We start from the raw sequence: 24,478 nt of genomic DNA on the forward strand, positions 1-24,478 counted from the left end.
GTCGACAGCTGTTGGCAATGCTGTAGGTCAATTAAGTACAAATATACCGAGACTATCTTCAATCATCGACATCCCGGGGCTCGTGTTCCTTCCAGTACTGATTATATTCCTCCATGGTTTGACTGGGAACAATTTCGTAGCGGGTGAGGGGGGCAAGAGGGATTCCGAGCTGTTCCATTTTATCCAGGCGATCGCGCGTAATTGGGCGGCTCTTGTTGATGCTGTAGATGCTGATCCGATGCGCCGATTGAGTAACGTGGAGTCCCCAGTTCCACGACGCGCGTACATCCAATGGCTGTGTATTGATTGCGTTGTCCCAGCAACGGCAGACGATCTCTATCCAGCCTTCCACGTCGCAGGGCAGGTCTAGCTCCCACGTACGCCAGACCCAACGGCCCTTCTTGGATAACTTCTCCGGGGGTACTGGATACCAGGTAAATCCGCCATCCGCTGAGAGCTCCACACGTTCAGGCCATCGGCCACCCCCAGAGTAGGCCCATCCTTTGCATCGGATCTTCCCGGTGTGGATAATAGCCTGCTTAGCCCACGGGGACATGATGGCCGAGCTAACGGGCATCTCCTGAATCTGAATCCCATCGGTAGGTCGGAGGTTATATTTGCCCACTTGCTGGTTAAAGTAAAGATACTCTTTGCTTTGGACAGGGGCAATCGAAGGACTTTCAATAGCCTTGATCCGGTATAGCCATTTCACGCTGCGTGCACCGATATATCCCAGGACAACGATGCGAACAGGATAACCATGGATTTTGGGTAACGGCTCGCCATTCATCTCCCAGGCTAGGATAACCTCATTTGCCTTGACCTTAGACCACGGGACACTCACGACGTAGTTCATCACTTCCAAGTCCTTGACATATGTCTCTGCGCCATACAACTCCAGATGCTTGGCCGGGGCAATAAGGCCTCCACAATCTTTAATAAGTCTCTTTAAGCTGATCCCCCGGTATCGAGCTGTGCCAATGGCCCCCTCAGCCCACGGTGCCTGGGGAACCTCATCCCCTTGCCCACCGTAGCGGCTGATCTGTTCGATGCGGCGTGTTCCTGAGCATTGAATGGTCACGGTTTTCTCGATCTGCGGAAACCTTGTACCATGCTGCAGGTCATCCAAGCTGTAAGTCTGGGGCCGGTTGACCAAGCCATCTAGTGAGATACTCCATTTGCTCTGGTCAATTATTGGAATACCACCATGGTTTCGCACGAAGTGAAGAGGATTCGGAGTTACAACCTTGGAGGTTACCAGCCGTTTCGGAGGTTCACCATTGTAGGGAAACTGTAGCAGGTGAAGCATATCCGGGTGCTTTTCACGCAGGACAATCCGCCAGGAGTCATCCGGAACACTGGAGAGTTCGCCACCTATTGCCCAATGCCACTCCTTGAAGTCGTTGCCAGGAAGCACGGGGTTGGTGCCGGGGATCGGCCCAAACATAAAGTCTGGACAGGGATCGAACGTCTGCGAAGCCAGAATCTTACGCGCCTTGGCTTTCTTCTCTGGGTACCTCTCCCATTCAACGTAACTGCAGTAATTCAAGGTGTTAGATAATTATAATGAGCGCTATCAAATATTTCATGATTTACCCACCCTTTCCAGCCCTCCTTTTCTCTCCTGAAGCTTTCATCACGATTACCCACAGCCGCGATGGCTTCTTCGTCCTTCATACGATGCCCGTCCTGTGGGGGGTATATGTGAATAGTATCACTGCCACTTTGATCAAGAATGGGCAATTTATGGCCGGCTAGACCTTGTTCTATCTTCCACTCATCGGGGCGGTTTGTAGTGTCCATCTGAGCGGGTAGGGCTTCCATTTGAGAAAGGAGCCTAGAGAACTGATGAAGATTCCTTTGTGACTCTGTCAGGACAAGAGAGTAGAGATGGTGGTAGGAAATGATCTTGTTTCCTTCTTCCCAGCGCTCTGAATGACTTATAAGCATGTAACCTCGGAATCGAGTTTGTCACAAAGGCCCAGAAACACTGCGTTCACCGGGTAATCTTACTTGCTTGGGTCAAAGAGTAGTGCAAACAGAAACAAAGGCTGGTCAGTGTTGCATTTCATCTGCTGGCATGTATCTGTTAAGATGTAGTGACGCGTGGATTTCGTAATATCAGCATATCTTCGCTTCCGGGGTGCCACGGAATTTCGGGGCGCCAATGATGAAGTTTGCAATGCGCCACAATAGACCACAAGAACGCCATTCGCCCGAAGGAATCTGGCCATTACCGCCCACTTCCAGCGGATACCATTGGCTCTATCCGTTGCTCAGATGCCAATGGGTATTAGCTTCTGTTAGAATGCATCGACTGTCGGACCCGAAGTTAGCCGGTTCGCTTATCCTGCAGGACATTGGTATATGTACATAGACTGGGAGGGAATAATTGGCAGCCACGGACACAACAAAAAACACAGATTGACCATCCTTTCCAGGATATTGGTATCACAGGCTGCTCGAAGAATCACCGACAAGTTAGTAGAGTTACAAAATGCAGTATTGATTATCTGTTTTATGTGAACTGCCTTCCTATGGGATGTTATCATGAAGGAGTCAGGCCATGACCAAAGATTGTATGGTGATGTAGTTAGCTGTGAATTACGCGTTTTATGGTAGGTGCAGTCTTCCGATCTCCAAACCTGTTTATCGCATTCATCGCCGATTGCGCGTTGGAGCAAGATAGGCCACAGAGGAGCTCATCTGAATTCAAACTTGCTAAGCACTGCTCTGTATTGCAGCCTTACAGCATATGCGTCACTCCCTGCTAGTATGTACTCAGTGAATGAAGGCTGGCTCCAGATATTTTGCACTTCATTGCAGATTGAAAAAAACCTATAAATATCCAGCTAGGACTGCAAGACATTGAGTTGCATACATTCCTTGTGACCACTATTTCTTAAATAATAGCAAGGGGTCTAGCTTCCGATGGTCGAACGATCTTGATAGTCATCCCTGGCCTGATCACCCCTCCTGCTTTCACCGTTGCCATCACCCCGGCCAGGTGCTTGGCCATCTTGTGGTCTTCGGAGCGAACGGCGAAAAGAGCTTGCAGTCCAGGTCGGCATTTGTTAATACCCGGACCCGGATTGCGAAGGCCTGTGAGCACAATGATCGCTCGATCGCCAGACTCATTATCGTCAACAAAGTGTAGTTCAGTTCCTCGGGGGAGGGTTGGCAAATCAATTCCCTCGGTCGTCACGTTCTCCCCAATCTCACCCGCTGATAGAGGCTTTGAGCTGGTTAATCTAGCAGAAACGTGTCGGAGACTCTCGGTCGAAACGAGGTGGATCTGGCGTAAATTGATTGCTCCGGGGTTGGCATGAAGAAGTGATTGATGTTGTACACTTCTCCCCGAATGACAGTCTCCCTGAACCCCTAGTCCGGCCACCAACGTGATGAAAGGGGCAGGAGATTTCGATACAGTGTGAGATGACGATCTGCTGACCGAAAGGACCCGAGCACGGTCATGTTGCGTGGAGGTGATTGTGGTGGTCGACATAGCCTTCGAGTGTTTCACAGTGAAGGAAGTGGTAAGTCGGTATTCAAGACTCGCTTGCAATTGCTGGTGCATGAGATTGAAGTGCTCTTGGCAGGTTTTAATCTTCAAAAGAGAAAGTGGGGATTTGCGTAGACTTTGTACGATGAGGGGTTGCTTGGCTGCCAGCTCATGCATCACCCACCACAACTACTCGGCACACCGTGCAAGGATCCCACATGAAGATGATCGAGCATTATAATCCTATTGGGAGTACCATGCCCTGTGCAATAAGTGAATTCTATGCCTGTCCTCGAGGACGTGCACTGTGTTTATTAACAAGATGCACAGACGACAACCCCGCACCAAGTGATGATAAGGGAGCGACGTGGCTACTTGAGCGAGAATTTGACTTTTTAGCCCTTGCGCAATGTATGCTTTGTAATGTTGCCTTTCTGAGAGTACAGCAACGCAAAAACCGGAGGCGTCGAGTCCTCAAACTGGTTGATCCAAGCGGCATCAATGATGGTATTCCCACCAATGTAAATGGCGAAGCCGACGAGCGGCCCAACGACCGGGATCAGGTCCGCAGCCACTGACAAAATCTGTACCATAAATAAGGCAATTTGCTTCTCCAGCGGCGTTGGAGCCGGGAGGTAGGTCATTGTCAGGCCGAGCTGGCTCTGGATGATGCCCGGGTAGGTGATGGAGCTGGCGGTGACTGATACGAATCCATGGGATTACGTGATCTAGCGGCTTGGCCCGCACACTCGAACCCCTGAGGAACTTACCCCTTTATCCATGATAGAGAGAAGAGATCAATCGCAATGAAAGAGAATTAAAAGCCCTATCATGCAAAAGGCATTCGCTCCTTAGTAGGCTACGTGCGTATAGCTGATACAGTGTCATTCTGCCCTTCTTCCCCTGTGCATTTCACAACAGTGACCTTGGTCGTGAATGCGCTGCAAAGGCTAGAACGAGGTTCCTGCTGTAGAAGTCAATGGGAAGCCCTGCAGGCACGCTGTCGCCCCCCGAGACATTCGGAAAGCCCACTTCTTTGTCACCGGCTCTCCTGGCCAACTCCTGCGGAAGAGCGAGGCAACACATCAACTCTCGGACATCGATTCGGATTGTTACCTCTGGCTGTTTCATACCTAGGCCCAGCTCCGGCTCGGCGGTGAAGTCGAAGTGTCCCCAGAGTTCGCAATCTGGTTGACCTCCAGGCGATGACAGTAACGTGAGTCTGTCCTCGTGCGTCCACGGGGTAAACAAGGGCATCCCTAGAAACTCGTCCGTTGTCTCCAGAGCCTTTTTCCGATCGGGGTAGAGCATCTGCCGGAGCTTCGCCATCTGCCCAGGGAAGCGATCCTCTTCGTTACGCTCGAGGTTTCCCAGTTCACCTGACGTGTAGGCGAGCGAGTATTGCAATCTGTATGCGTCTGCGAGCTCTTTACGAGGGGAGTGATGAACTCCTCCCTCTCCGACGCGGACTGTTCAACCATCTTCTTGATTGTCATCTCCCTGAATGCTGGTTTCAAGAGTATCTTGGCCACCCATCCATCCACCACCAGGTCGTTGAGCACTGTAGCGTTGGCCTTCTTGGATTTCATTAACCATCCCTTCAGCGCTTGCGGAAAGGGATGTGTAGCATCCCGAGCCAGATCATCGCGGTCAATATCAGCCGGGTAGGATTTCGGATTGCGATCGATCCTGTGCTTCTGCGCGACAGCGTCCAGCTGCTTTGCCCGTTCCAGCTCCTCTTTTGAATCCTTCCCACTGCAGTCGTGAAGCCACTTGGCAAGGGCTTGTTTAGCCTGCTTTGTCGCAGGGTTTGTGGTAGCGTGCTCAAAAAGCCGCTCCTCAGACGCCTCCCCGTCCGTATTCTTTCCTTTCTTCCCGTGAATCTTTTTCTTGAATCGTGTGGTATTTTGAAGCACTGGGTGTAGCACTCCGTCGATTATGCTGCGCTCGGGCATAATCTCCAACCCAGCCTTTTCCACCTGCGCCGGGAGGAGATCTCGCTCCGGTTGCGGAACCAGTAGGGAGTCAAACGGCCGCGCGAACGGCAGCCGGATATAGCGATGCTTGAAACCCAGCCGGAGAAGTTGTACGTACCGGTCGTAGGGTCAGGGCATGTCGCAGCAAAAGGGGAAGTACACCACGCGCACCCCCTAGGTGAGATCGATCCACACGAAGCGCCCCTCGGGCTCCGGCAGGGGCACATTTACCAAGTACGCCTCGATACCCTGCTTGTCAAAGAGCTCGCCGTCCTGATGGAGGACGTGAGTCCTGGAGATTTCATGCGCGTTCTTTCCGTACATGACTGATCTTGTCGTAGCTTGCGGTGGCACCGCCGACAGCATACTCGGTACGAGGATGCTTCTTCGCCGGCGGGCTCGTCCGCTTCCCTTTCGCGGCGAGATCGAGGGAGGATTTCTGGTAAAAGAGCTGCTCCTGCTCCTTTTTTAGTTGCTGTCGATCAACTCCCGGAGAGATGCTTTCGTCTTGGTACCATGCGCCAACGGCACCTTTGGTCATCCAGACAAGACCCTCGGGTGCGCCAAACATTTTTTCGTCAACATAATTTGCAATGAGAAACTTGCTCAGTGGATTGGTTTGATTGAACAAGGTGGAGGACAACAAGTAAAATATATCTTCATGTCAAATCGCTACATACCTGGTCCATCGCCGGTCCTCCTACAGCGAAATAGGACCGCAGCTTGCTATGTATGTCCGGAGGGACCGGAAACCCGTTCATTAGTCATGCTCCCAGCTGAACATGCATGTCAGATTTCCCAGCACACTATTTAGAATTTCATATTTCTGAGATCGACCAATGGTTAAAGATACAAGTTGAGATTTGATAGTATTACGTATGTTGAGGTGGGCCCTGATCTACGTACGGAGTAGATCCATTCACTATCCACATCGATGTGGGTTCCCATTCGACACGCAGTTATTCATCTTCGGTCCAGCGATCAGCAAAAGGGTAAAATCCAACGAGAATGATCGATCGCCAATGTTGCTTCCGATCGTTTTCCGGGGGACCTTGTACTGCTCAATGGATGGGGAACAGGCATGTTGGGCGCGGCGGATACAACGTAGAGAAAACAAATAGCAAACAAACAAACTAACAACCAAAGACCAACCAATCAGCAAGCCTCAGGATAGGTCCCGAAGTCTGCCTGAAAACTTTCTGAAATGCGAACCCATAACTGCTACGTTAGACAGTAGTCGTTTCTTGCATTTGTGCTGGTGTCCCTCATAGTGCTCAGCGCAAACTTCGTCAAGAATGAAAAGAACCACAACAAAGAACTAAGTTGCAGTCCGTTTGGGTTCTAACTTGCATGGCTCTTTTTCGGGAACGAAAACCTAGAGTTGGGTCTTCAAGGACTTGAACGGGAAAAGGAAGCGAAATCCAATCGCGAGCAAAGATACGGGAGGCCTTTGGCTATGGTAACACCGAAGCTCTTTGGTCCTTCTGTTTTGTACTTCTAAATCCCTGACCTCCATACGTGGTCACTATGAACAATCTTGAAATTAATAGAGGAGATTTACGCGAAGGTCAAAGCCGATCAGACTTGATGCAGTCGACAGTTTACCCTAGGCCCAGGTAGAAGTGTCAGAAAAGTCCTTTCTGACATGGATTGGCACCACGAGTTTCGTATCCGATTAAAAGACGTGGACTATCTGTACCCATTCAATCTTTCGTCCTCGAGCATCTCATGGCTTGTAAGTGGAACAAAGAATTCGGCAACTAATGACAGCAGCGCATGCAACAGACGGCAGGGCGTGTTACAAAGTTCAGAACACGAGAAAACCTTTCTTGTTGAATTCTGAACTAGCACAAAAGATCGCTATGGAACATGTGATTAAGATCCTCATACTCAAACGAAGCTTGAGTGGTACGGTACAAGCATGGGAAGCTTGGTCCTGCTCGGATAAATACCACCTAGATGACTCGTCCGAGCGAGAAGCATCATATTGAACTATAGCCTCGTGAAATCAAATATTTTACACATATCCCTACACATAAACAATGATTGTCCGCGGGCACGAAGTGTTCTCACCCATCCTTCGGGTTGGGGAATTGATTAGTGCGGCTATCGTTACAGGCATCATATCTCGCTATTTACAACTTGTCGATCGAGCCAATGGACCCCATTCGGGCCGAATTATATACTCCCTAGTGATTGCGTGCATCACTCTTCTATACTCTATCCTATTATTGATCCCATTCCACGCGACTTTCTATTTCTTCGTGCTGGATTTTGTCATGTTCATATGTTGGATGGTCGCCTTTGGATTGATGGCCAATGTAAGCGCCCTACGCCTTGAAATATTTTCGTGTCTGCCTTTACATGGCTAACTGATTCTTGTCTTGTAGCTGACGGCGTCCCACGGATGTGATTCTTACTGGATCTGGCATGACTGGGGCTACTACTGGGGAGAATGGTACCATGTCCTTCCGCTGAATGAAGCAAATGCGGTTCTCGTCAACACCACCTATTGCCCGCGATGGCGCACAAACTTGGCATTTGCCTTCATAGCTGGTATCCTAAGTCTCCTAAGTGCGATCCTTGTGAGACACCCACATCTTCCTTCCTTGTAGTTGTGACATTAATGAAAGAAATAGGGCCTTTACGTGGTATTGGAATATCCTAAAGGTGGTGGTGATCAGAGCGGAAGAACCAAGAGAAGTCTGCGGAAGATGAGCCGTTCCAAAAGGTAATCATTCCTCATCTAATAACATTCTATCAACACCTGGCAACTTTTGAAACAGTGCTAAAGGCCGTTGAATTTAGACAACCCGTAGTACAACCTGAAACTACACAGACGAATGTCTGACCAAGACTGCTATCCTTGGGCACCCGGGCTGCTGTGCATTTGGGTATTGGCAACATTGATGGCTATGGAGTATTCTCAATTTACAATGATCGGAATGTCAAGGGCTGAGTTGTTGGGCAATACGAATGCTTGTAGCTACACATTGAGGCCCAGTCTTTTAAATCGGCAGTGTCATATTGTCGATAACAACTAGCGCCGGGGAAATCTGTTTAACGACCAATTCACAGTTCTATTGACACACCTCCCAGTATAAGAATATTTCGGTATCAAGGGTAATAATCCCTTGCAACAGTTGTTTCCGATGATGTCATTCCGTAGCGATGTACAGTAGGTAATTCCGCTCCGTTGGCGGTCGGGGGTCGAGACTGAGTGAACCATGGAATGCCACCTCTCCCCCGACGGATGTTCAAACTCTAAAGCTCGTATTGAGAACATATCTCATGATCAGCTTGAGTAACTATGTACATCATCAACACAGGGATGGGGTCTTCGGCACCGTAACACACGTATGGTTTGGGGTAGCCTTCCTTGACAAAAGAGAATCCTAATGACCCATAGATCTAGTCAATGCGAGTCTGCGTTTCCAAAAGCGTGAGGTGATATGCTATATGATATGCACCTTTCGCGATATTCTTCTCTTGGGGCTGCCTACATTCAGAATCAATTCGATCATTGTTCAAGGTTAGCGATCAACTCTCGCTTCTCCATTGACGAACCTGGCAATGTCATCCCAGTCACCGATTCCAGGGAAGCCGCAGGATCCTGTGGGGCTGAATTTCTGGCTACTTGGAGGGGGAATGGGCTGCTTAGCAGCTGCAGTTCACTTAATTCACGAAGCGGAGGTTCCAGGCTCGCATATTTTTATTGTGGAATCAGAAGAAGAATTTACCCACAGTAGTAGTACGTACGGTAACGCTCAGTTTGGCTACACTATTCACGCAGGGCTGCAACCATGCTTTCAGGAACCGTGTGTGAAAAATCTACTTTCATTTGTGCCTCGCCCTTCGCACCCTGGCGAGACCTTGTTCGATATACTCAAAGAAGACAAGAGAGAATGCCCGTCACATCCAGATGCATGGACTCGAGTCGTTGGTCCGGACAAGTCAGGCCCTAAGCCGTTGGATACCAGAAAATGGGCCATGCGCCTGAAAGATCGACTGGATGTCGCAAGAGTCATGATGGAAAGTGAGGAAAGTCTGGGCGATAAGAGTATCAGACAAGTATTCGACACTGAGTTCTTTGACTCGAAATTCTGGGTACTCTGGTCAACTACGTGAGTTTCCTGAAGTATCTTGCAAACTATTGCTGACTAGTCTCTGGAACCTAGATTTGCAATGCAGTCATGGCATAGCGCTTCTGAGTTCAGGAGACATCTTTTAAAATACTTGCAAGATGTCCAGCAACTAAACACTGCACCTATATTTGGGCAAGTGCAGTATACCTTCCAGGAATCTATCATATTCCCAATCGTGGAACACCTCAGAGTGGAAGGTGTCCAATTTATCCAGTCTACCGGAAGTGGCGTGTCCTTTCGTACTGACGAAAACGGTCATCTCATACCATCATCTTTGACACTGCGTTCCGAGGACCACGGAGAAACGAACACAATGACTCTATATCCAAGGGACCGTGTCATTGCCAACATTGGACCGTCCCGATCGAAGGCGGTGTTGGGCTCAAATATAACGGCTCCTGCACATTCTCCTGTTATTCCGAAAGGAAAACTCGACGAAGGCCCATGGGCTTTGTGGGATGGAATCTCACAGCAAGGTCGCCAATTTGGAAACCCCCTGAACTTCCACTCCCGCCTTTCCGAGACAAGACTTGTTACGTTCACTATCACCTTAAAAGACCCCTTATTCTTAGAGCTATATACCCATTTAACCAACAATCAACCAGGAGATGGAGCATTGATGGCTCTTGCTGGGAGCAGCTGGAAGCTAACATTAAATGTCCCGCGGCAGCCGGTATTTCCAGGCCAGCCTGATAATGTTCAAGTTGTCTGGGGATATGGCCTCACATCAGAACGAGAAGGCGACTATATCCGGAAGCCCATGACAGCATGCAGTGGAGAGGATATCATGTTTGAGCTTTTATCACATCTTCAGTTCTCGCACGAGCCAATCCTCTCGAATGCCATTGTCATCCCATGTATTATACCATACGCAACATCGTCCATGGTAACCCGGTCACCAGGCGACCGACCCCAGGTAATACCCGACAAGACAATGAACTTTGCGGCTGTTGGTCAGTTCACTGAATTGCCGTGCGATACAACTTTTGCCATGGACTATACAGTCCGCAGTGCTCAGATGGCAGTATATAAGCTGATGGGGCTACGGAAAGAGCCACCAGAGCTCAGAAAGAATCATTTCATGGAGATATTCGACTTTTTGAAATAGTCTCACAGAGGCGAGTGGATAGGTTTATCGTGCTGCCAATTTCAAACATGCAAGCCGGCCTTTTCATTTTCTGTCCAACAGTCCAAGTTATTTATGAAGCTTCGGAGAATGTAAACTTGTTTTTAATGACCTGTTGATAGTCCATCGATTTATTTTGCCGCCGATCCCGTGGACCTTTAAATCGAAAGTGGAACGTAGAAAAATGGCTTTCCTTGATTGATGCATAAAGCTTCCATCTGGGGAAGTGATCCTAAATAGAACAATGCAGCTATCTGTTTGCTGTACAGTAGTGAACATGAATGACGTAAAATATAACTATAAAGTTATATTAAATGATAATAGATAAACAGAATGGGAGAATGGGAGAATAGGACATCACGGTAAGATACTGTAACTGTGCCAGAATCTGTCAATGACCATATAATTTGCAACCATGTACCACCATTGTCAAACAAAGGAACCTTGTTCTCCGGATCAAATTGAGTTCGAGGCCACCAACGTAGCACGTAATATGCCCACACTCGCGAGAGTAAGCGATAAATACGAGGTATGCCCCAGTCATAATATGTCTGTGTTGTCCTATCTCTTAGCTGTCACACCGAGAAAGTCTCCCTCGAACCTATCTATCCAAACTGGTCATCGAGACTTTCCACAATCCTAACTAGCATACTGTTAATCTGCACCATGGACCTCAATCTTCGCAGTCGACTTGACAAGGAGGACATTCGAGAGTTGATTGTACAGGAGCGCTATTATCGAGATACTTGGCAGTGGGAGAAGCTACGTGCATGCTACCATCCGGAAGCCTCCCAAACCCGAGTGGCTGTCACCTGGTAAATCTCCAAGTTTGATGCGGTGTCAATATCTGACCAAGAATAGGATCGATGACAGTATTGATGACTTTATTGGTGCTGCCAAACAGCTATCAGACTGGGGCGAAAACCCATTTCATGCCATAATGCCCGCGGTGATACATATCCGCGGAGACAAGTCAGTGGTTGAGTCCAAATGCAGTATTCAACTCAGACTACCAGAAGAGGAGGGAGAGTACGACTTTACATCACAGGTTCGGTTAGTCTCTAGAGTTGAACGCCTCCAAGGTGGTATATGGAAGTTGCTGTCAGTGGAGACTATATACGAACAAGATTCTATGGTACCCACAGGCCCAGTTCCAGGTTTGCTACCCTATTTCAAGGCCAACAATCGACGGAGTAGCTACAAACACCTTTGCTGGCTCCTAGAAAGACGAGGATTTGATGTGAGGAGTGACCTTCCGGGCACAGACATTCCGGAAACGGTTGAAAGGGAGATGAAGAGACATTTTACATGGCTAGAGGAATAGGCAATTCGGCAATAGCTCTCTAATTATAACTCTTTTCAGTTGAATGAAACAACAATTTGATCTTGTTTTAAGGTCCTAATCCTCACCTTGACATCCTGTATGACAATGTCTTGACTATGAGCTTGATGTGTGGCAGAAGCGGTTGGGTGAGGAACTTGAGCAAACATGTCAAATGATCTCTCTATGGTTGAATGCCCAGAATAGCTATAATTAGAAAGCATTGTTAGGATTTGGAGAGAAATGTCTTTAGTGTCAGCCAGGGTGAAGACCACTGGGCCACTCGACGATCTATGTACTTGAAACTATAGTGAAGATTTCTTTTAATCTCGGTAGACCCTATGTTGAATCTGTGGTTATAACCTATATAAAGGACCGCTGCGGAGGAGGTGCTGTTCGCCACCAGGCACCGTGCACATAGAATCGAGCCCCTACCAGACCATTCCTCCTTCGGTTGTTTCGGGAGCCCAGCAGCCACACACCCTGTTCGTATGGGATAGGGTGCGGCCCAGGTGTCCATTACTGTACTTATTCCTTGCCAGTGGTCAGTATACCTTCAAGGCCTTTGTCCACATTTTCAGGGTGCCTCGTCCTCCCACCCTGACCCTGAGCCCGGCTCCGATCCCTCTGGCTCGATGAGATCAGGATTCAACACTGCCCCCCTTTGCAGGCAACAGGGCCCGGCCAAAACCTTAATCTCAGCTGGCTATGTTCTTAAATCTGTGTTTTTCATAGAAAAAGTTACTTTCTTATGATTAGTGTTAATACAAGTCATTCAAGGTAGAGACTGAATAACTTTGAAACTATGATTTATAGTAGAATTTTCAAGTCGGATGATGTTTATTACACCCTATAGGTCAGCGTCTCATAGTCCTCCCTTCTATCTATCAATCAACGCGTCCTACCTTGATTTATGTCCTAGCCATTCGCATGATTGTACCATCTATCTATAGCTACTATGGAAATATGCCTTTCGTACGGGGTCATCCTTATTTTGACAGACCGCCCATTCCTGAACACTAATTTCTTCTCACATTTCCTTCTTGCATTTTCTGCCATTTCCTTCTTGCGTTTTCTGCCTCGGTCTAAGATCAAGTTCTCCGGACGATACGTAGGATCTGACGCCATGCGCTGAATGGCAGAAGGATGGATCTGAGACTCCGTAGTAATATCCCGCGCTGCACCACGGTGAAGCCAATTGACCTTTTTCCACGAGCTATTAGGTTGCAACGCCATCCACGACAGACGCAGATACTCCATCAAACGCCAGGATAGCACCGATGAGAACGAGAAGCCGTGTCGGGAATCCAGGCGATCATGTATGATGCCGTGAGCGGCCGAAAAACGAAGGGCTTCATGGAAGGCGGTGCTGGACGCAGACGCCGGCTGTTGGGAGGAATGTCGCTGGTTGACTGGCACGCTCGGATGGTTGGTATCATGGTCGGAATCATCGTAGAGAGAAAAATTCTCGTCAAACTTCTCAGTACATTCTGATTTCTTCATCTTGCGAGAGTCGAGTTGCAAGCAGGCACGCTCGGCCTCCTGAACCATCCAAACCAAAGGTCCATGGCTGAGGCGCCATCGCTCGCCCCGTGATCGTTTCCATCCTCCCCCGATGTCGGAATGGCAGCCAGGAAACCAAACCTCCTGAACGTCTTGGTAAAATTCAGCGGTGTCGCTGTCGTCGTCTGAATTTTGAGTCGAGCGAAGATCGTTTGAGCTGGTAGAGCTATTCTCCGACAATGTAGGCATTTGAACCGCCAAAGATGACTTTCTCCTCCGTTGGGGAACACCGGGCCTATGTATTGAATCTTTATCACTCTCTCGATCTAAAGTCAGTCCAAGCAGAACCGGCAGAAATTTAACACGTCTCTCATCGATGCTGATCGCATGTCGAATCACTTTAGCGCCAGGGAGCAGACTTGAGCTAGATTTCATTTCTTCAATGCTATTCACCATGTCGAACAAACCAAGGAACCTCACGTTATTGACAGGGCGACAAGCCGTCTCCCGCGCGAACTTTAAGAACTTGAACGCAGTCTTCCGTACCGCGTGCTCTGACTGGTCACTGAATTTCTAGGTGGCGAAGGCTTCCTAGATAAAAGGAATGAGCTCTTCGCTGTCGGAGCCGATCATGCCAGCATAATCGATCATATCGTTGAGTAAAGTCGCGGTGTATGCTCCACGGGAAAAATCGAAGATGTAAACATCCGATTCGACTTCAAAGTGTTTCATGAGAAATCGGGATCCGCCGATAAGGTGCTGCTTGAAGGAGCCCCTCAGTGCCGAGTCCAGCGTCTTGTTTGTCCACGGTCGTTCGCGACACAAGGATGAGGTAGCTAGCGAGCTAGGCGTGATATCGGTGCCAATTCCGGCTCGTATTGATTTCATTAGCAGCCATCCTATCTCGAAGACGGGAACATTGAATGATTCAGGAATTCTGTACGCTGGTAATATGAAACTATAAGTCCTCTTAGCTTTGTCGATCCAAGTCATACAGAGAAGAAATATCACTCACTTTGATTACTTTTGCTCCGATCAAGCATTCGAAATATCTTTAAAATGTTGGCTTCGCTGCCATCTGCCTGGAAGGTGTTTCCTGTTCCATCAAAGCAAAGAACCAGGTGTAGTAGGACAGGGTGTGGCCCCTTAATAGCAAGTTGAAATCCTGAAGATAATAGTTCTTTTTGTGGCGGGCGGAGGGTAAGCTTTCAGGGGGGGAAGGGGAAGATATAGCCACTGCATAACTCCAAATACAAGGGAATAAAAATCTTCTCCTGATTAATAAATTCTCTCTATCATTGACATATCATCCCACCGCCTCTTTCCAGTGCGTAGGCCATCGCATCTTTGTTAGCAACCCATGGAGCCAAGGTGCTGGGACAGCAAAGCACTTAGCCTGCGGCCATATGCGAGTTGATGTGGCGATGCAGTGGCCCATTCAGTTATGAATTTTATTGGTGATTTGTATAGCCATTTGTACAACTGTTTTTTCCAGACAGCCCTAGAGTCATCCTTGCTTTAAGTTATACTATTAGCAAACTCCCGAGTTCATCATTGGATAGTTCCACTGCAGTATCCTAATGTCACTGGAGGCCCAGAGTGTTAGGGGCGGCTTGTATGTCATTGATGAATTAACCACCCTATTTAATAGGAAGAAATAGCTGGTAGTCTAATATTTAGGGGCTATATATTTGTGTAATTATAGTCTTTCTGTTACTAAGTACGGAATATATTAAACTATTAAATATCTACTAGATATTGATGCTAGTAGACTGGGGATTAGGACGAAAAACCTGCAACTAAACACATATCGTAAAGGGGATTGAGGTGCTTGTGACGAAGGCACGAACCACGTGTTCCGATCTGTTGGATTGAAATTCCGGTCTTTCGAGTAGCTCAGTGGGTAAGTTAAGCCGACCGTTTAATATTAAAACCCAAATTGCCTTCGGTATCACTAGGCACCCCTTACCTTGTAGATGGTCCTTTGTCACTTCATTTAACCGGCTCAATTAATTCGTTTAGTCAACCCAGGTACCTCTGTTTATTCTGCCTATATGAGCACTCTAGATTTCTATGCTTTGTTTTTCGCAATAGACGTGGTCTATTGATAGATGATGCCACATTATATAGAATGCTGAAACAAAACGTTAGTAAGGGAACAGTATCCTAAACTGACACATACTAGATAGTTAAACACTATTATTTGACTCACTACGGGACCCGAAATACTTGAGACATGCTGATTATGCCCTGATGCCAGAGCATATTTATACTGCTCGTGAAAATGAAGCATTTACCCTGTCAGTGTTTTCCTGCCGCCAGGGTCTCAGGCCCTCCCTACACCCTCGAAAGGGTAGAACCGTCGCCCCCCTTCTCCAGCTTATAATGTATACCTGAAAGACGGAATTTGTCTGTCGGTGCGACTCAGGAAGTCCTCCGTCACGTAATCTTCCGTGGTTGCCTGATCAGGGGGGGCGTATTTCCTGTCGCGTCGTCGATTCTCGTACTCGTAGTAGATGTATAAGAGGATGAGGAAGAAGATCGCTAGAGCGAATCCAACTAGAACTCCTCTCAGTCCGGTCTATTACATACATTGTTGGTTCAGTTAGTGATTGCAGGAGGCAAAACAAAGGGGGATTGGAATCAGGGGAGGAGCCCATGGGAAAGTGACCAGACCAAGAAACACACGCACGCGAACACACAACAACAGACTTACAGGATACTTTGGAGCCTCATCAGCAAAGAACAACTGGGGCCCAATGATATTGCCAGTACAATACGCGAGAAACAGCATCGCCGAGACGGTCGCCTTCTTCGTAAAACCCCCGACATTCGACGTGATCAGACTCAAAGAAATGGGGATACTGGTGGCAAAGGGGCCCAGCAGGAAAATCCCCACCCAGCGGCCCCAGCGGTTAGAATCGGGTAGCGTGTTCATCAAGATCACGCCTACGAGCGCGAACACAATGACTACGATCATCGTGAGGATCCGGCTTTTGGGGATGTAGGCAGCAGTGAGGCAGATGCCGCCGATGGCGAGGATCTGGAGGAGGCCGCTGGGTGCAGAGAGGAGGAGGGAGTTGAGTTCACTAAACCCGAAGCCATTGATGATTATGCTGCTGAACTTTTGTTTGAACTTGGGGTCAGCGGTGTCGGTTTTGCATATGCACTTGCGAGACAAAGGAATGAGAGGGCTTGTACGTATGAACTGTACATACCGAACTAAACCCTCCATTCGGGATATTCTGAGTGACACTATAACCAACCAGCAACCAGGCCTGGGGATCCGTGAGTGCATCCAGCATCTGGGAGACCTTGAAGTCCCCTTCATCCATCACGCCCGTCCGGTTCTCCAAGGTCCGGTGCAGCGCGATCTTCTTCTCAGCGGCGGTCAAGAACCAGGCTTTCGAGGGCGAATCGGGGAGAACGAACCCCAGAAAAATGCCATAAGCGACGGTAATCACGCCGAGAATGAGGAAGAGTAACTTCCACGAGGCGATATGCGAGTCAATCCGGCCGATCCCGTACGCGATGAGGCCGGACACGACATTGGCGACAGCGTTGCCGAGGAACCACAATGTCATTCGTGACGGCTGCTCTGAGGTCTTGTAGAACATCCCCGTGATGAGCGAAAAGCCCGGCGCCACCGCCGCCTCGGTGACTCCCAGGAAGAAGCGGGCGGTTAACAGGCCGCCGAAGTTGGTGCAGGCGGCGTGGGTGGTCAGCACCACGCCCCAGAGGGCCACGGAGGCCCCCAGGTACTTGCCCAGCGGGAAGCGAACGGAGATGTAACTGCTCGGCCAGCTCCAGAAGAGATACCCGAAGTAGAAGACGGAGGAGCACCAGCTGTATTCGCTGCCTTGGAGGTTCTGAAGAATGGAGAGTCGTTAGGGACAGCACGTTATGATAAGTTTCCCATAGAATGGCTCTTGCACTTACAAGATCTGCTCTTAAATTTAGCTGGGTGGCGTAACCCAAAGTCACCTTGTCCATGTATTGAAGCATGTAGCATACAGCCATAACCGGTATTATGCTAGCATTTATTGTCAGTTATCATCAGAATGCCGCACGAGAAAGGGCGATAAAAAGGCCGACATACTGCAAGTCGATTTTCCGCAAAATTAACTTCTCTTCTTTTGGCGTGGCCTCCGCGTGAAGGACTTCGACGACTTGGGCGTCCAATTGGGGGACGGACGGTTCATTGGTAGAGAAGGTGGCGCCTTTTTCCATGATCGCGGTGCCGGTGTGATCGATGTTTGAGGATTGAGTTGTTGAAGCTGACCATTCTATGTCGCTCTCGGGACCTAATCCCTGATTAATATATTCCTCACGAGAGACCCGATGTCGCAAGGGCTTGTCGAAATTGCCTACAAGCTAGTAGGAAGTAGCAATACCGACGCTGAATCACAACATCGTAACTAGTTTATAGCCCTCACTATCCCTTCCTTCCCCGCACAGCAGACTGGTCACGTGAGTTCGGCCATTGGAGGAAGCATATTTACTGTGCAAAGAAGATCACTCGGAAAATTTCACAAGCCCCAAGCCAACAACACCGATTCTAAGCACCGTGCTTAGAATATTTCGACAAGAGCTCCTCCGAATACTCATATCTAGTTTTTCACTCCGGGCACCGGGCCCGGGATCAGGGACGCCCGTCCACGGCCAAGCTTCACCCAATCTGACCGCTACGGGACACGTGTCGCTAAAATGGCAACACACAGCTCCCAACCAGGCGGGCCTCTACAAGCTGCTCTACTGAAGACAACTACTGCAGCCTCTACTAGGGCTACCGAAGGCCAGAAGATATTCAACCCAATAGCAGCCTTTCTTGACAAACACCGGAGTCTGCTAGCCCTTGCGCCTCACCAGCAAAGTGCACTTGACGCACTCAGCAATGACCTGGCTGATATAGCCCAACGGCACTTCAATGCCTATATCAGCGGTATTCCTTTGACCTTGACTGCGAACCCCCCTGCCCCTGCCCCTGCCCCTATTCCTGCTCCTCCTGCTTCCTTACCCCCTTCTCCCCCTCCATCTCGCCCCCCCTCCGGTCTTGCTCAGTCGACATACGCAACAGTCACTCAATCAACTACTGCTAAAGCCCCAAGCACACCTCAGCCTAAGGCAAAGAAAAAGACTATAATCCCTACTCTAAACCAGCAGCCTGACTCCCGCCTCTTCGTCCGCCTCCCGCCGAACCACAAAGCCAAGAACGTAGACGCATACGCTATCTATACCAGCCTCCGATCCCATCTAGGTACCAACAATAGGGTACTCAAGGGTATTCAGTCTATCAAGACTGGATTTGCCCTACTGCTAACATCTCCGGAAACTCTCGCAGCTCTAGAGGCTCAGAAAGACGCTATTTCTGTTTTCTTCACTAATTGCCAGATCGAGCGAAGCTCCCGCTGGATCTCGTATCGGGTAACAAATATACCAAGAAAGGTCGGCCAGCTTAATGCAGGTCAATACACTCTGATCTCTGTTAACCCAGAGATACTATCAGCTGAAATAGCGGAAACTACTGGCCTTACCCCAGTTAATGTAACTGAAACTGCTGCTAGTGCTTCTGATATAAATACAATCTCTTCAAGCTAGTTTATCAATTTTCCTGAAGATAGTAAGGCCAAATTATCTGTACGACTATCTCTGTTTGGTATGATTACTAACGCCCAACCTCTATTCAGAAAGTTCAAGATCTCGCAATGCAACTGTTGCTGGAAGTGGCATAATCCCAGATCCTGTATACGTAACCCTCGATACCGTCTCTGCGGCTTTACACAATATACCGAGGAGGGTTATACCAATCACTGCGATGCCGCAGCTCCTCATATATGCCCCCTAAGATGCCTACACTGCCATGGCCCTCACCCAGCAGACTATGACCAATGCCTTCTTCGGCCCAGCAAGCCAGGGTCTCGTTTCACAAAGGTCCAGCAGGCGGAGATCTAAAAGACCTGTTCTGCAGCCCTCTCTAAGGTACGGACTGAGAGCAAATGCTGTTTTCAGCCTCCAGAAATCCCTGAAACTGAAACCCCCGGAGTCTCGCAAGATCAGGATATGTCTATCGACAGCCAATCTACGATCTCTCCATTCCGCCCAGTAACTCCTCCTTAACAAGAACCAGCAGACTCTCTTCCAGTTACAGCCAGGGCAGTACGCTTTACGACACTACCACTATAAAACCAGTTTGGAACTCTTACGAGTGAAAAACTATAAGATCTTAGAGCTATTAAACAGATTCTCTTTCAATATTTCAGCTGAATGTGGGCCGCAATAATACAGCTCACGAAATCGTTCTATCTTAGGCATTTTCTACCAATACTGACATTATCTTGATACAGGAACCCTATATATATAAGGATCTTGCCCGCAAGATTACCAAAAGACATCCTTTATACGAATACCTTTCCTCTACTGATAGCTGGACGACAGGAGGCCGATCTAGAGTCCTTACCTACATCCGAAAGAAAAAGGGTATATATTTCTTACAGCTTCGCCCTAATACAATCGACCAAGAAGTACTATCAGATCTTTTCTTTCTCCAAATCTCTGCACGCTCAGGGTAACCTACCCTAATTTTCAATATTTACAATGCTCCCACTGGATCTTCAATCAGACCTGACAGAGCCGCACAGGAACTGATTAAACTTCCTGACTCTTACTTTACTCAACTAACCCTGTTAGCGGGCAACTTTAACCTGCGACATACCAGATGGCAGCCCTCACTCCAGCGAAACCACTCTATCTCTGCTGAGCCAGTATCTGAATGGCTAGACCAACAGGGACTAGTACTAATCTCCGAGATCGACACCCCTACGCACAATAGAGGCAATACCCTTGACCTAGCCTTCGCATCAGGTTCCCTTGCTCTCACGGGAGCACATACCAGGGTCGCACGCCATCTAGATGCCACATCTGACCATTACCCTCTTCTTACTACCCTCCCCTGGGAACAAAGATACCCAGAAGTCCCGCAGAGGCTTAAGCTCAGCACTCTAGATACTACCCGTTTCCAAACTCTCTTAACCCTGAACACCAAAGCCCTCCCAGCAATTGTACATTTAGAAAAAGAACTCGATTACCTTGCAAGCGGGATTATTTCAGCTATATATAGTGCATACAAAATCTCTGCACGCAAAACTAGATCACAGGGAGGGGGACAGCCCTGGTGGAACCCAGACTGCAAGGAAGCACTTTTAAAATATCGAACAGGTCTTTACTTACAAAAGGACTTCCGCCGGGTGGTAAGACAGGCACAGCGAAACTACTAGAAAGATAAAATAAACTTAACGACTACGGCTAAAGAGGTATTCGACATATCTAAATAGTACAGAATAACAGGATTATGTCGCAGTCTCCCATTGGCAGACCCTCAGCAACCAGAGAACCTACCAGCAGTAAATGTACAAGCTAAACGTAATATCTTAGCCTGCAATCTTCTGCAGAACTCTGCAGAGGCAGGAGATATACCACTTGATTTACCAGCAGTCCCATCCAGGACCCTGCAATTCCCAGAAATAACTATAGCCTAAATAGAGAAAGCTATCTTGCACGCAGGAAATATAACTCTAGGAAAGGATGAACTACCGACTAGCATCTTCAAGATAATATAGTTTACAATCAAAGATAGAGTCTTTACTCTCTTTTAAAGCTGCTTGTCAGTAGGCTATTACCCTTAATGTTTCTGCCACGCAATTCTGGTAATTATTCAGAAACCCAATAAGGCAGACTGGTCTAGCTCTAGGTTGTACAGGCCGATTGCCCTTCTTTCAGTCCTAGGTAAAGGCCTAGAACGCCTTCTAGCGCGGAATATGGCATAGATTGCAATCCATTATAAGATACTTTCCAGCCAACAATTTGGGGCTCTACCTTTTCGTTCAGCAGTCGATCTGATTACATGCCTGCTGCATAATGCAGAGTTAGCACTAAATCAAGGAAAGACTGTCTCCCTACTGACTCTCGACATCAAAGGAGCCTTCGATGGGGTCCTTCCTAGGAGACTGATCTACCGATTACGCACGCAGGGCTGGCCTGACAACCTGATCCGCTGGATACCTGCCGCAAGGCTCACCCATATCTTCTATCCTGTTTATGCTTTATATAGCCCCATTGTTCCTGCTGGGCGAGCCCCTGACCAGATTTGGCTATGCAGACGATACAGCATTTCTTGCAATTTTACTTACTCTGGGGGAAAACTGCTAAACCCTATCAAACTCTCTGCAAGAGGCCCTGGACTGGGATTTATCAGAAGGGATAACCTTTGTACCTAACAAATATAAGCTGTTATATTTCTTACGGCATCGGATAGATTAAAACCTTAACAGTATACCTTCAGTATCCGCAGACATTATTATAATTAAGGAAAATATAACTTGCCCGTACCTACGTTGGCTGGGGATTCTCTTTGACAAAAAGCTCAGTTTCAAATACTATATTCGTAAAATCATTTTAAAGGGTCTGACTGTAGCAAATGCATTCCGCTCCCTCAGTAATACAGTGCGAGAGGTTAACCCTTACCTTATGCGGCAGGCAATCAAGGCCTGCGTACTCTCTAAAGTCTACTATAGTACTGAAACCTGGTGGCCAGGTTACTTTCGCCCTGATCTACGCACAGGAACAGTCTCAAACCGGGTCCAAGGACACCTAGACAGAGTGACCAAAGTTATACTAGCAGGGGCTAGAGCAGTCCTCCCAGTTTACTGCATAACTCCAATACTAGCTCTCTATCGGGAGTCGGGGCTCCTACCAGCAAAGATTGAGCTAAAATATAGAGTTGCTACTGTTACAGTCCGCATACGCTGCCTTAACCCTTATTACCTGTTTCGCAAGAGAGCAGAAGAGGTAATCCGTATAAGCCTCAAGAAAAGCCGTTTTGCGCGTCGCGTACGAGCCCTGCCGAAGTTAGAACAAATAAACCCTTTGCAAAATGCCCCCTGGCTCCTGCAAGAGTCACGTGAAGCAGCCCAACAACGGATTAGAGCTTTAACAGGCCAAACCAAGGAATAGGCGGCTAGCAATTTCTAGAATTTCTATGCCTCTCTTTCCCTGACAGACATAAAGGTCTTTACAGACGGCTCAAAACTGGCAAATGGAATGGCAGGTACGGGTTTTACCTTATATTAATCAGGAAAACTGTACTAACAGTCTTCTCTTTCTCTAGACCCTAACAAAGAGGTTTTTGATGCAGAAGCTGAAGCAGCACTAGCTGGAATTAAAATAGCTCTTAAACTAATTACAGCTTACCTTGCTACCAATCTCTGGATCTGCTTAGATAACCTAGAGGTAGTTACATGCCTTCTCTTAACCTTTTCGGGATTATCCCAAAAGGTCTTCAATACTTTCCAAGACCTTGCCTCATCCTGGTCAGTACGGGAACGATATCTATATACCGGCAGCAGCTCCGTCCGGATCTACTGGATTCCCGGTCATATACAAATACCAGAGAATGAAACAGCAGATCAGACTGCTAAAAAGGGAGCAGGCATACTCCTTTCTCTTGCAAGTAAACACTCGTATGCCTCATTAAGGCGGCAGACAAAGGACGACACTATATCTGCCTTTCAGGAATACTGGTAGCTCAAGGTCCCGCAATCCTATCAGGATCTCTGGATTATCAAATCCTCTAGATGCCCTGCAGAGCTAAAACTCCCGAGATACCTCTTCGCACGGATTCTAGCGGCCCGTACGGGTCATAGAGATTTTGCAGCTTATCACGAACGTTTCAATCACGAAGATACATACATTCTCTGCCGCTGCAGAGCAAGGAAAACCTCAATCCACTTTCTTTTCTGTTATATCGCCAAAAGATGCCTGCCCCGACTCTTAGGCTCTCCCTCTGAGACAATCCCCTTCCTATTAGGTACCCCAAAGGGCGCGGCCAAGTTAGCTGCCTGGCTAACTGAAATCCACTTCTTTGAGAATATCTATACCCGATCTCCCTTACTTTAACCAGGCTGAGGCTTTCCCCCCCCCCAAAAAAAAAAAATATGCGTTAGTGGTAGCAGGTATAGTCACGGAGTGTAGAAGGACCTTTGCAGCTGGCATTTCTCTCTTTCTCTGCATCGCAGAGACCTTTTCCTTTGACTGAAGCAGCTATTAAACGCGCCGAAGTCCCCTATCTGTATATAGAACTAGCAGCTAGTTAGTGACGCCCAGGGCTTACCCCCTGGCGGCCTTTGCCCCAACAGGGGACGGTAGGACACGTGCTTAGGCGGTGTCACACGGCCGTAAAATACAACAAAAAAAAAAAAAATTACTAAGGCTCTGATTCCCTTTCACGTTTAAAACAGTTTTTCACTAGTTATTATCTGTTATCTGTCGAAGTCTTTCCCGCCTTTCCATAAGTTGTAACTCCTTTTCTTTATTCTTTAATTGTATATCTCGAACCTCTTCCTCACCCTTTTTAAGCTCAATTTCTTCCTTTCTGAGCTGAATTTCTCTTTCTCTTAGTTCTAGAGCTTGTCGCTGTTGCTCAAAGGATAGTGCATTTCTCGAGGCAACACGGTAGAGGCTGCGGGACGCAGAAATAGACCTAAGCAGCTAATAACTGCTTAAGAACCAGTTAAAGAAGGGTTATTATAACTTACTGCTGAGACTGCGGTTGGAACTCTTGAGATAGTAGCTCAGATTGAAATAAAAATGAGCTTATTGAGGATAAGTAGCGGCATTTTCGGGATTCTAAAGTTTAAAATGGTTAGTAAGTACTTATATATTTTCGATATACAGATATATATATATCTATTTTTTCGAGATATATGCCTGAGATAGTTTGCCTCCATATTTGTTGTCTGGTACTGTCAGGGATCTTCCAGTATCTTGCGTCACATGACATCCCGTGACGTGACCTACGGATAGTAGACGTAATTAGGAGCTTCCCTCGGAACAAGCTGCACTCCATGCAGC

The 24,478-nt window shown here is 47.9% G+C and overlaps 8 protein-coding genes across 8 annotated transcripts; 3 read left to right on the forward strand and 5 right to left on the reverse strand.

Moving 5' to 3' along the window:
• Positions 1–58: 58 nt before the first annotated feature.
• On the reverse strand, positions 59–1,824 carry KD926_006020 (sulfite oxidase; the record flags this gene model as incomplete). The annotated part of the gene is made up of 2 exons (XM_053099942.1): positions 59–1,535; positions 1,601–1,824. The coding sequence occupies 2 exons, from the start codon at positions 1,822–1,824 to the stop codon at positions 59–61; spliced, it is 1,701 nt and encodes a 566-aa protein (XP_052961054.1).
• A 1,078-nt stretch (positions 1,825–2,902) lies between these two features.
• Positions 2,903–3,577, reverse strand: KD926_006021 (MOSC domain-containing protein; the record flags this gene model as incomplete). Its single annotated transcript, XM_053099953.1, has 1 exon — positions 2,903–3,577. The coding sequence occupies one exon, from the start codon at positions 3,575–3,577 to the stop codon at positions 2,903–2,905; it is 675 nt and encodes a 224-aa protein (XP_052961055.1).
• A 320-nt stretch (positions 3,578–3,897) lies between these two features.
• Positions 3,898–6,049, reverse strand: KD926_006022 (uncharacterized protein; the record flags this gene model as incomplete). Its single annotated transcript, XM_053099964.1, has 5 exons — positions 3,898–4,192; positions 4,428–4,831; positions 4,882–5,565; positions 5,710–5,751; positions 5,801–6,049. The coding sequence occupies 5 exons, from the start codon at positions 6,047–6,049 to the stop codon at positions 3,898–3,900; spliced, it is 1,674 nt and encodes a 557-aa protein (XP_052961056.1).
• Positions 6,050–7,520: 1,471 nt separating this feature from the next.
• KD926_006023 (uncharacterized protein) lies at positions 7,521–10,731 on the forward strand (the record flags this gene model as incomplete). The annotated part of the gene is made up of 5 exons (XM_053099975.1): positions 7,521–7,799; positions 7,869–8,052; positions 8,888–9,010; positions 9,077–9,602; positions 9,657–10,731. 5 exons carry the CDS (start codon positions 7,521–7,523, stop codon positions 10,729–10,731), a joined length of 2,187 nt encoding a protein of 728 aa, XP_052961057.1.
• Positions 10,732–11,415: 684 nt separating this feature from the next.
• On the forward strand, positions 11,416–12,073 carry KD926_006024 (snoaL-like domain-containing protein; the record flags this gene model as incomplete). Its single annotated transcript, XM_053099987.1, has 2 exons — positions 11,416–11,564; positions 11,611–12,073. The coding sequence occupies 2 exons, from the start codon at positions 11,416–11,418 to the stop codon at positions 12,071–12,073; spliced, it is 612 nt and encodes a 203-aa protein (XP_052961058.1).
• Positions 12,074–12,988: 915 nt separating this feature from the next.
• KD926_006025 (T6SS phospholipase effector Tle1-like catalytic domain-containing protein) lies at positions 12,989–13,822 on the reverse strand (the record flags this gene model as incomplete). The annotated part of the gene is made up of 1 exon (XM_053099998.1): positions 12,989–13,822. One exon carries the CDS (start codon positions 13,820–13,822, stop codon positions 12,989–12,991), a length of 834 nt encoding a protein of 277 aa, XP_052961059.1.
• A 342-nt stretch (positions 13,823–14,164) lies between these two features.
• On the reverse strand, positions 14,165–17,803 carry KD926_006026 (MFS general substrate transporter; the record flags this gene model as incomplete). The annotated part of the gene is made up of 6 exons (XM_053100009.1): positions 14,165–14,531; positions 15,967–16,154; positions 16,290–16,742; positions 16,792–17,442; positions 17,513–17,606; positions 17,673–17,803. The coding sequence occupies 6 exons, from the start codon at positions 17,801–17,803 to the stop codon at positions 14,165–14,167; spliced, it is 1,884 nt and encodes a 627-aa protein (XP_052961060.1).
• A 477-nt stretch (positions 17,804–18,280) lies between these two features.
• On the forward strand, positions 18,281–19,171 carry KD926_006027 (uncharacterized protein; the record flags this gene model as incomplete). The annotated part of the gene is made up of 1 exon (XM_053100020.1): positions 18,281–19,171. The coding sequence occupies one exon, from the start codon at positions 18,281–18,283 to the stop codon at positions 19,169–19,171; it is 891 nt and encodes a 296-aa protein (XP_052961061.1).
• Positions 19,172–24,478: the final 5,307 nt, after the last annotated feature.

Source organism: Aspergillus affinis, assembly GCF_023601865.1.
Source record: "Aspergillus affinis strain CMG 70 chromosome Unknown NODE_2_length_704391_cov_89_054091, whole genome shotgun sequence".
Classification (NCBI taxonomy): Eukaryota; Fungi; Ascomycota; class Eurotiomycetes; order Eurotiales; family Aspergillaceae; genus Aspergillus; species Aspergillus affinis.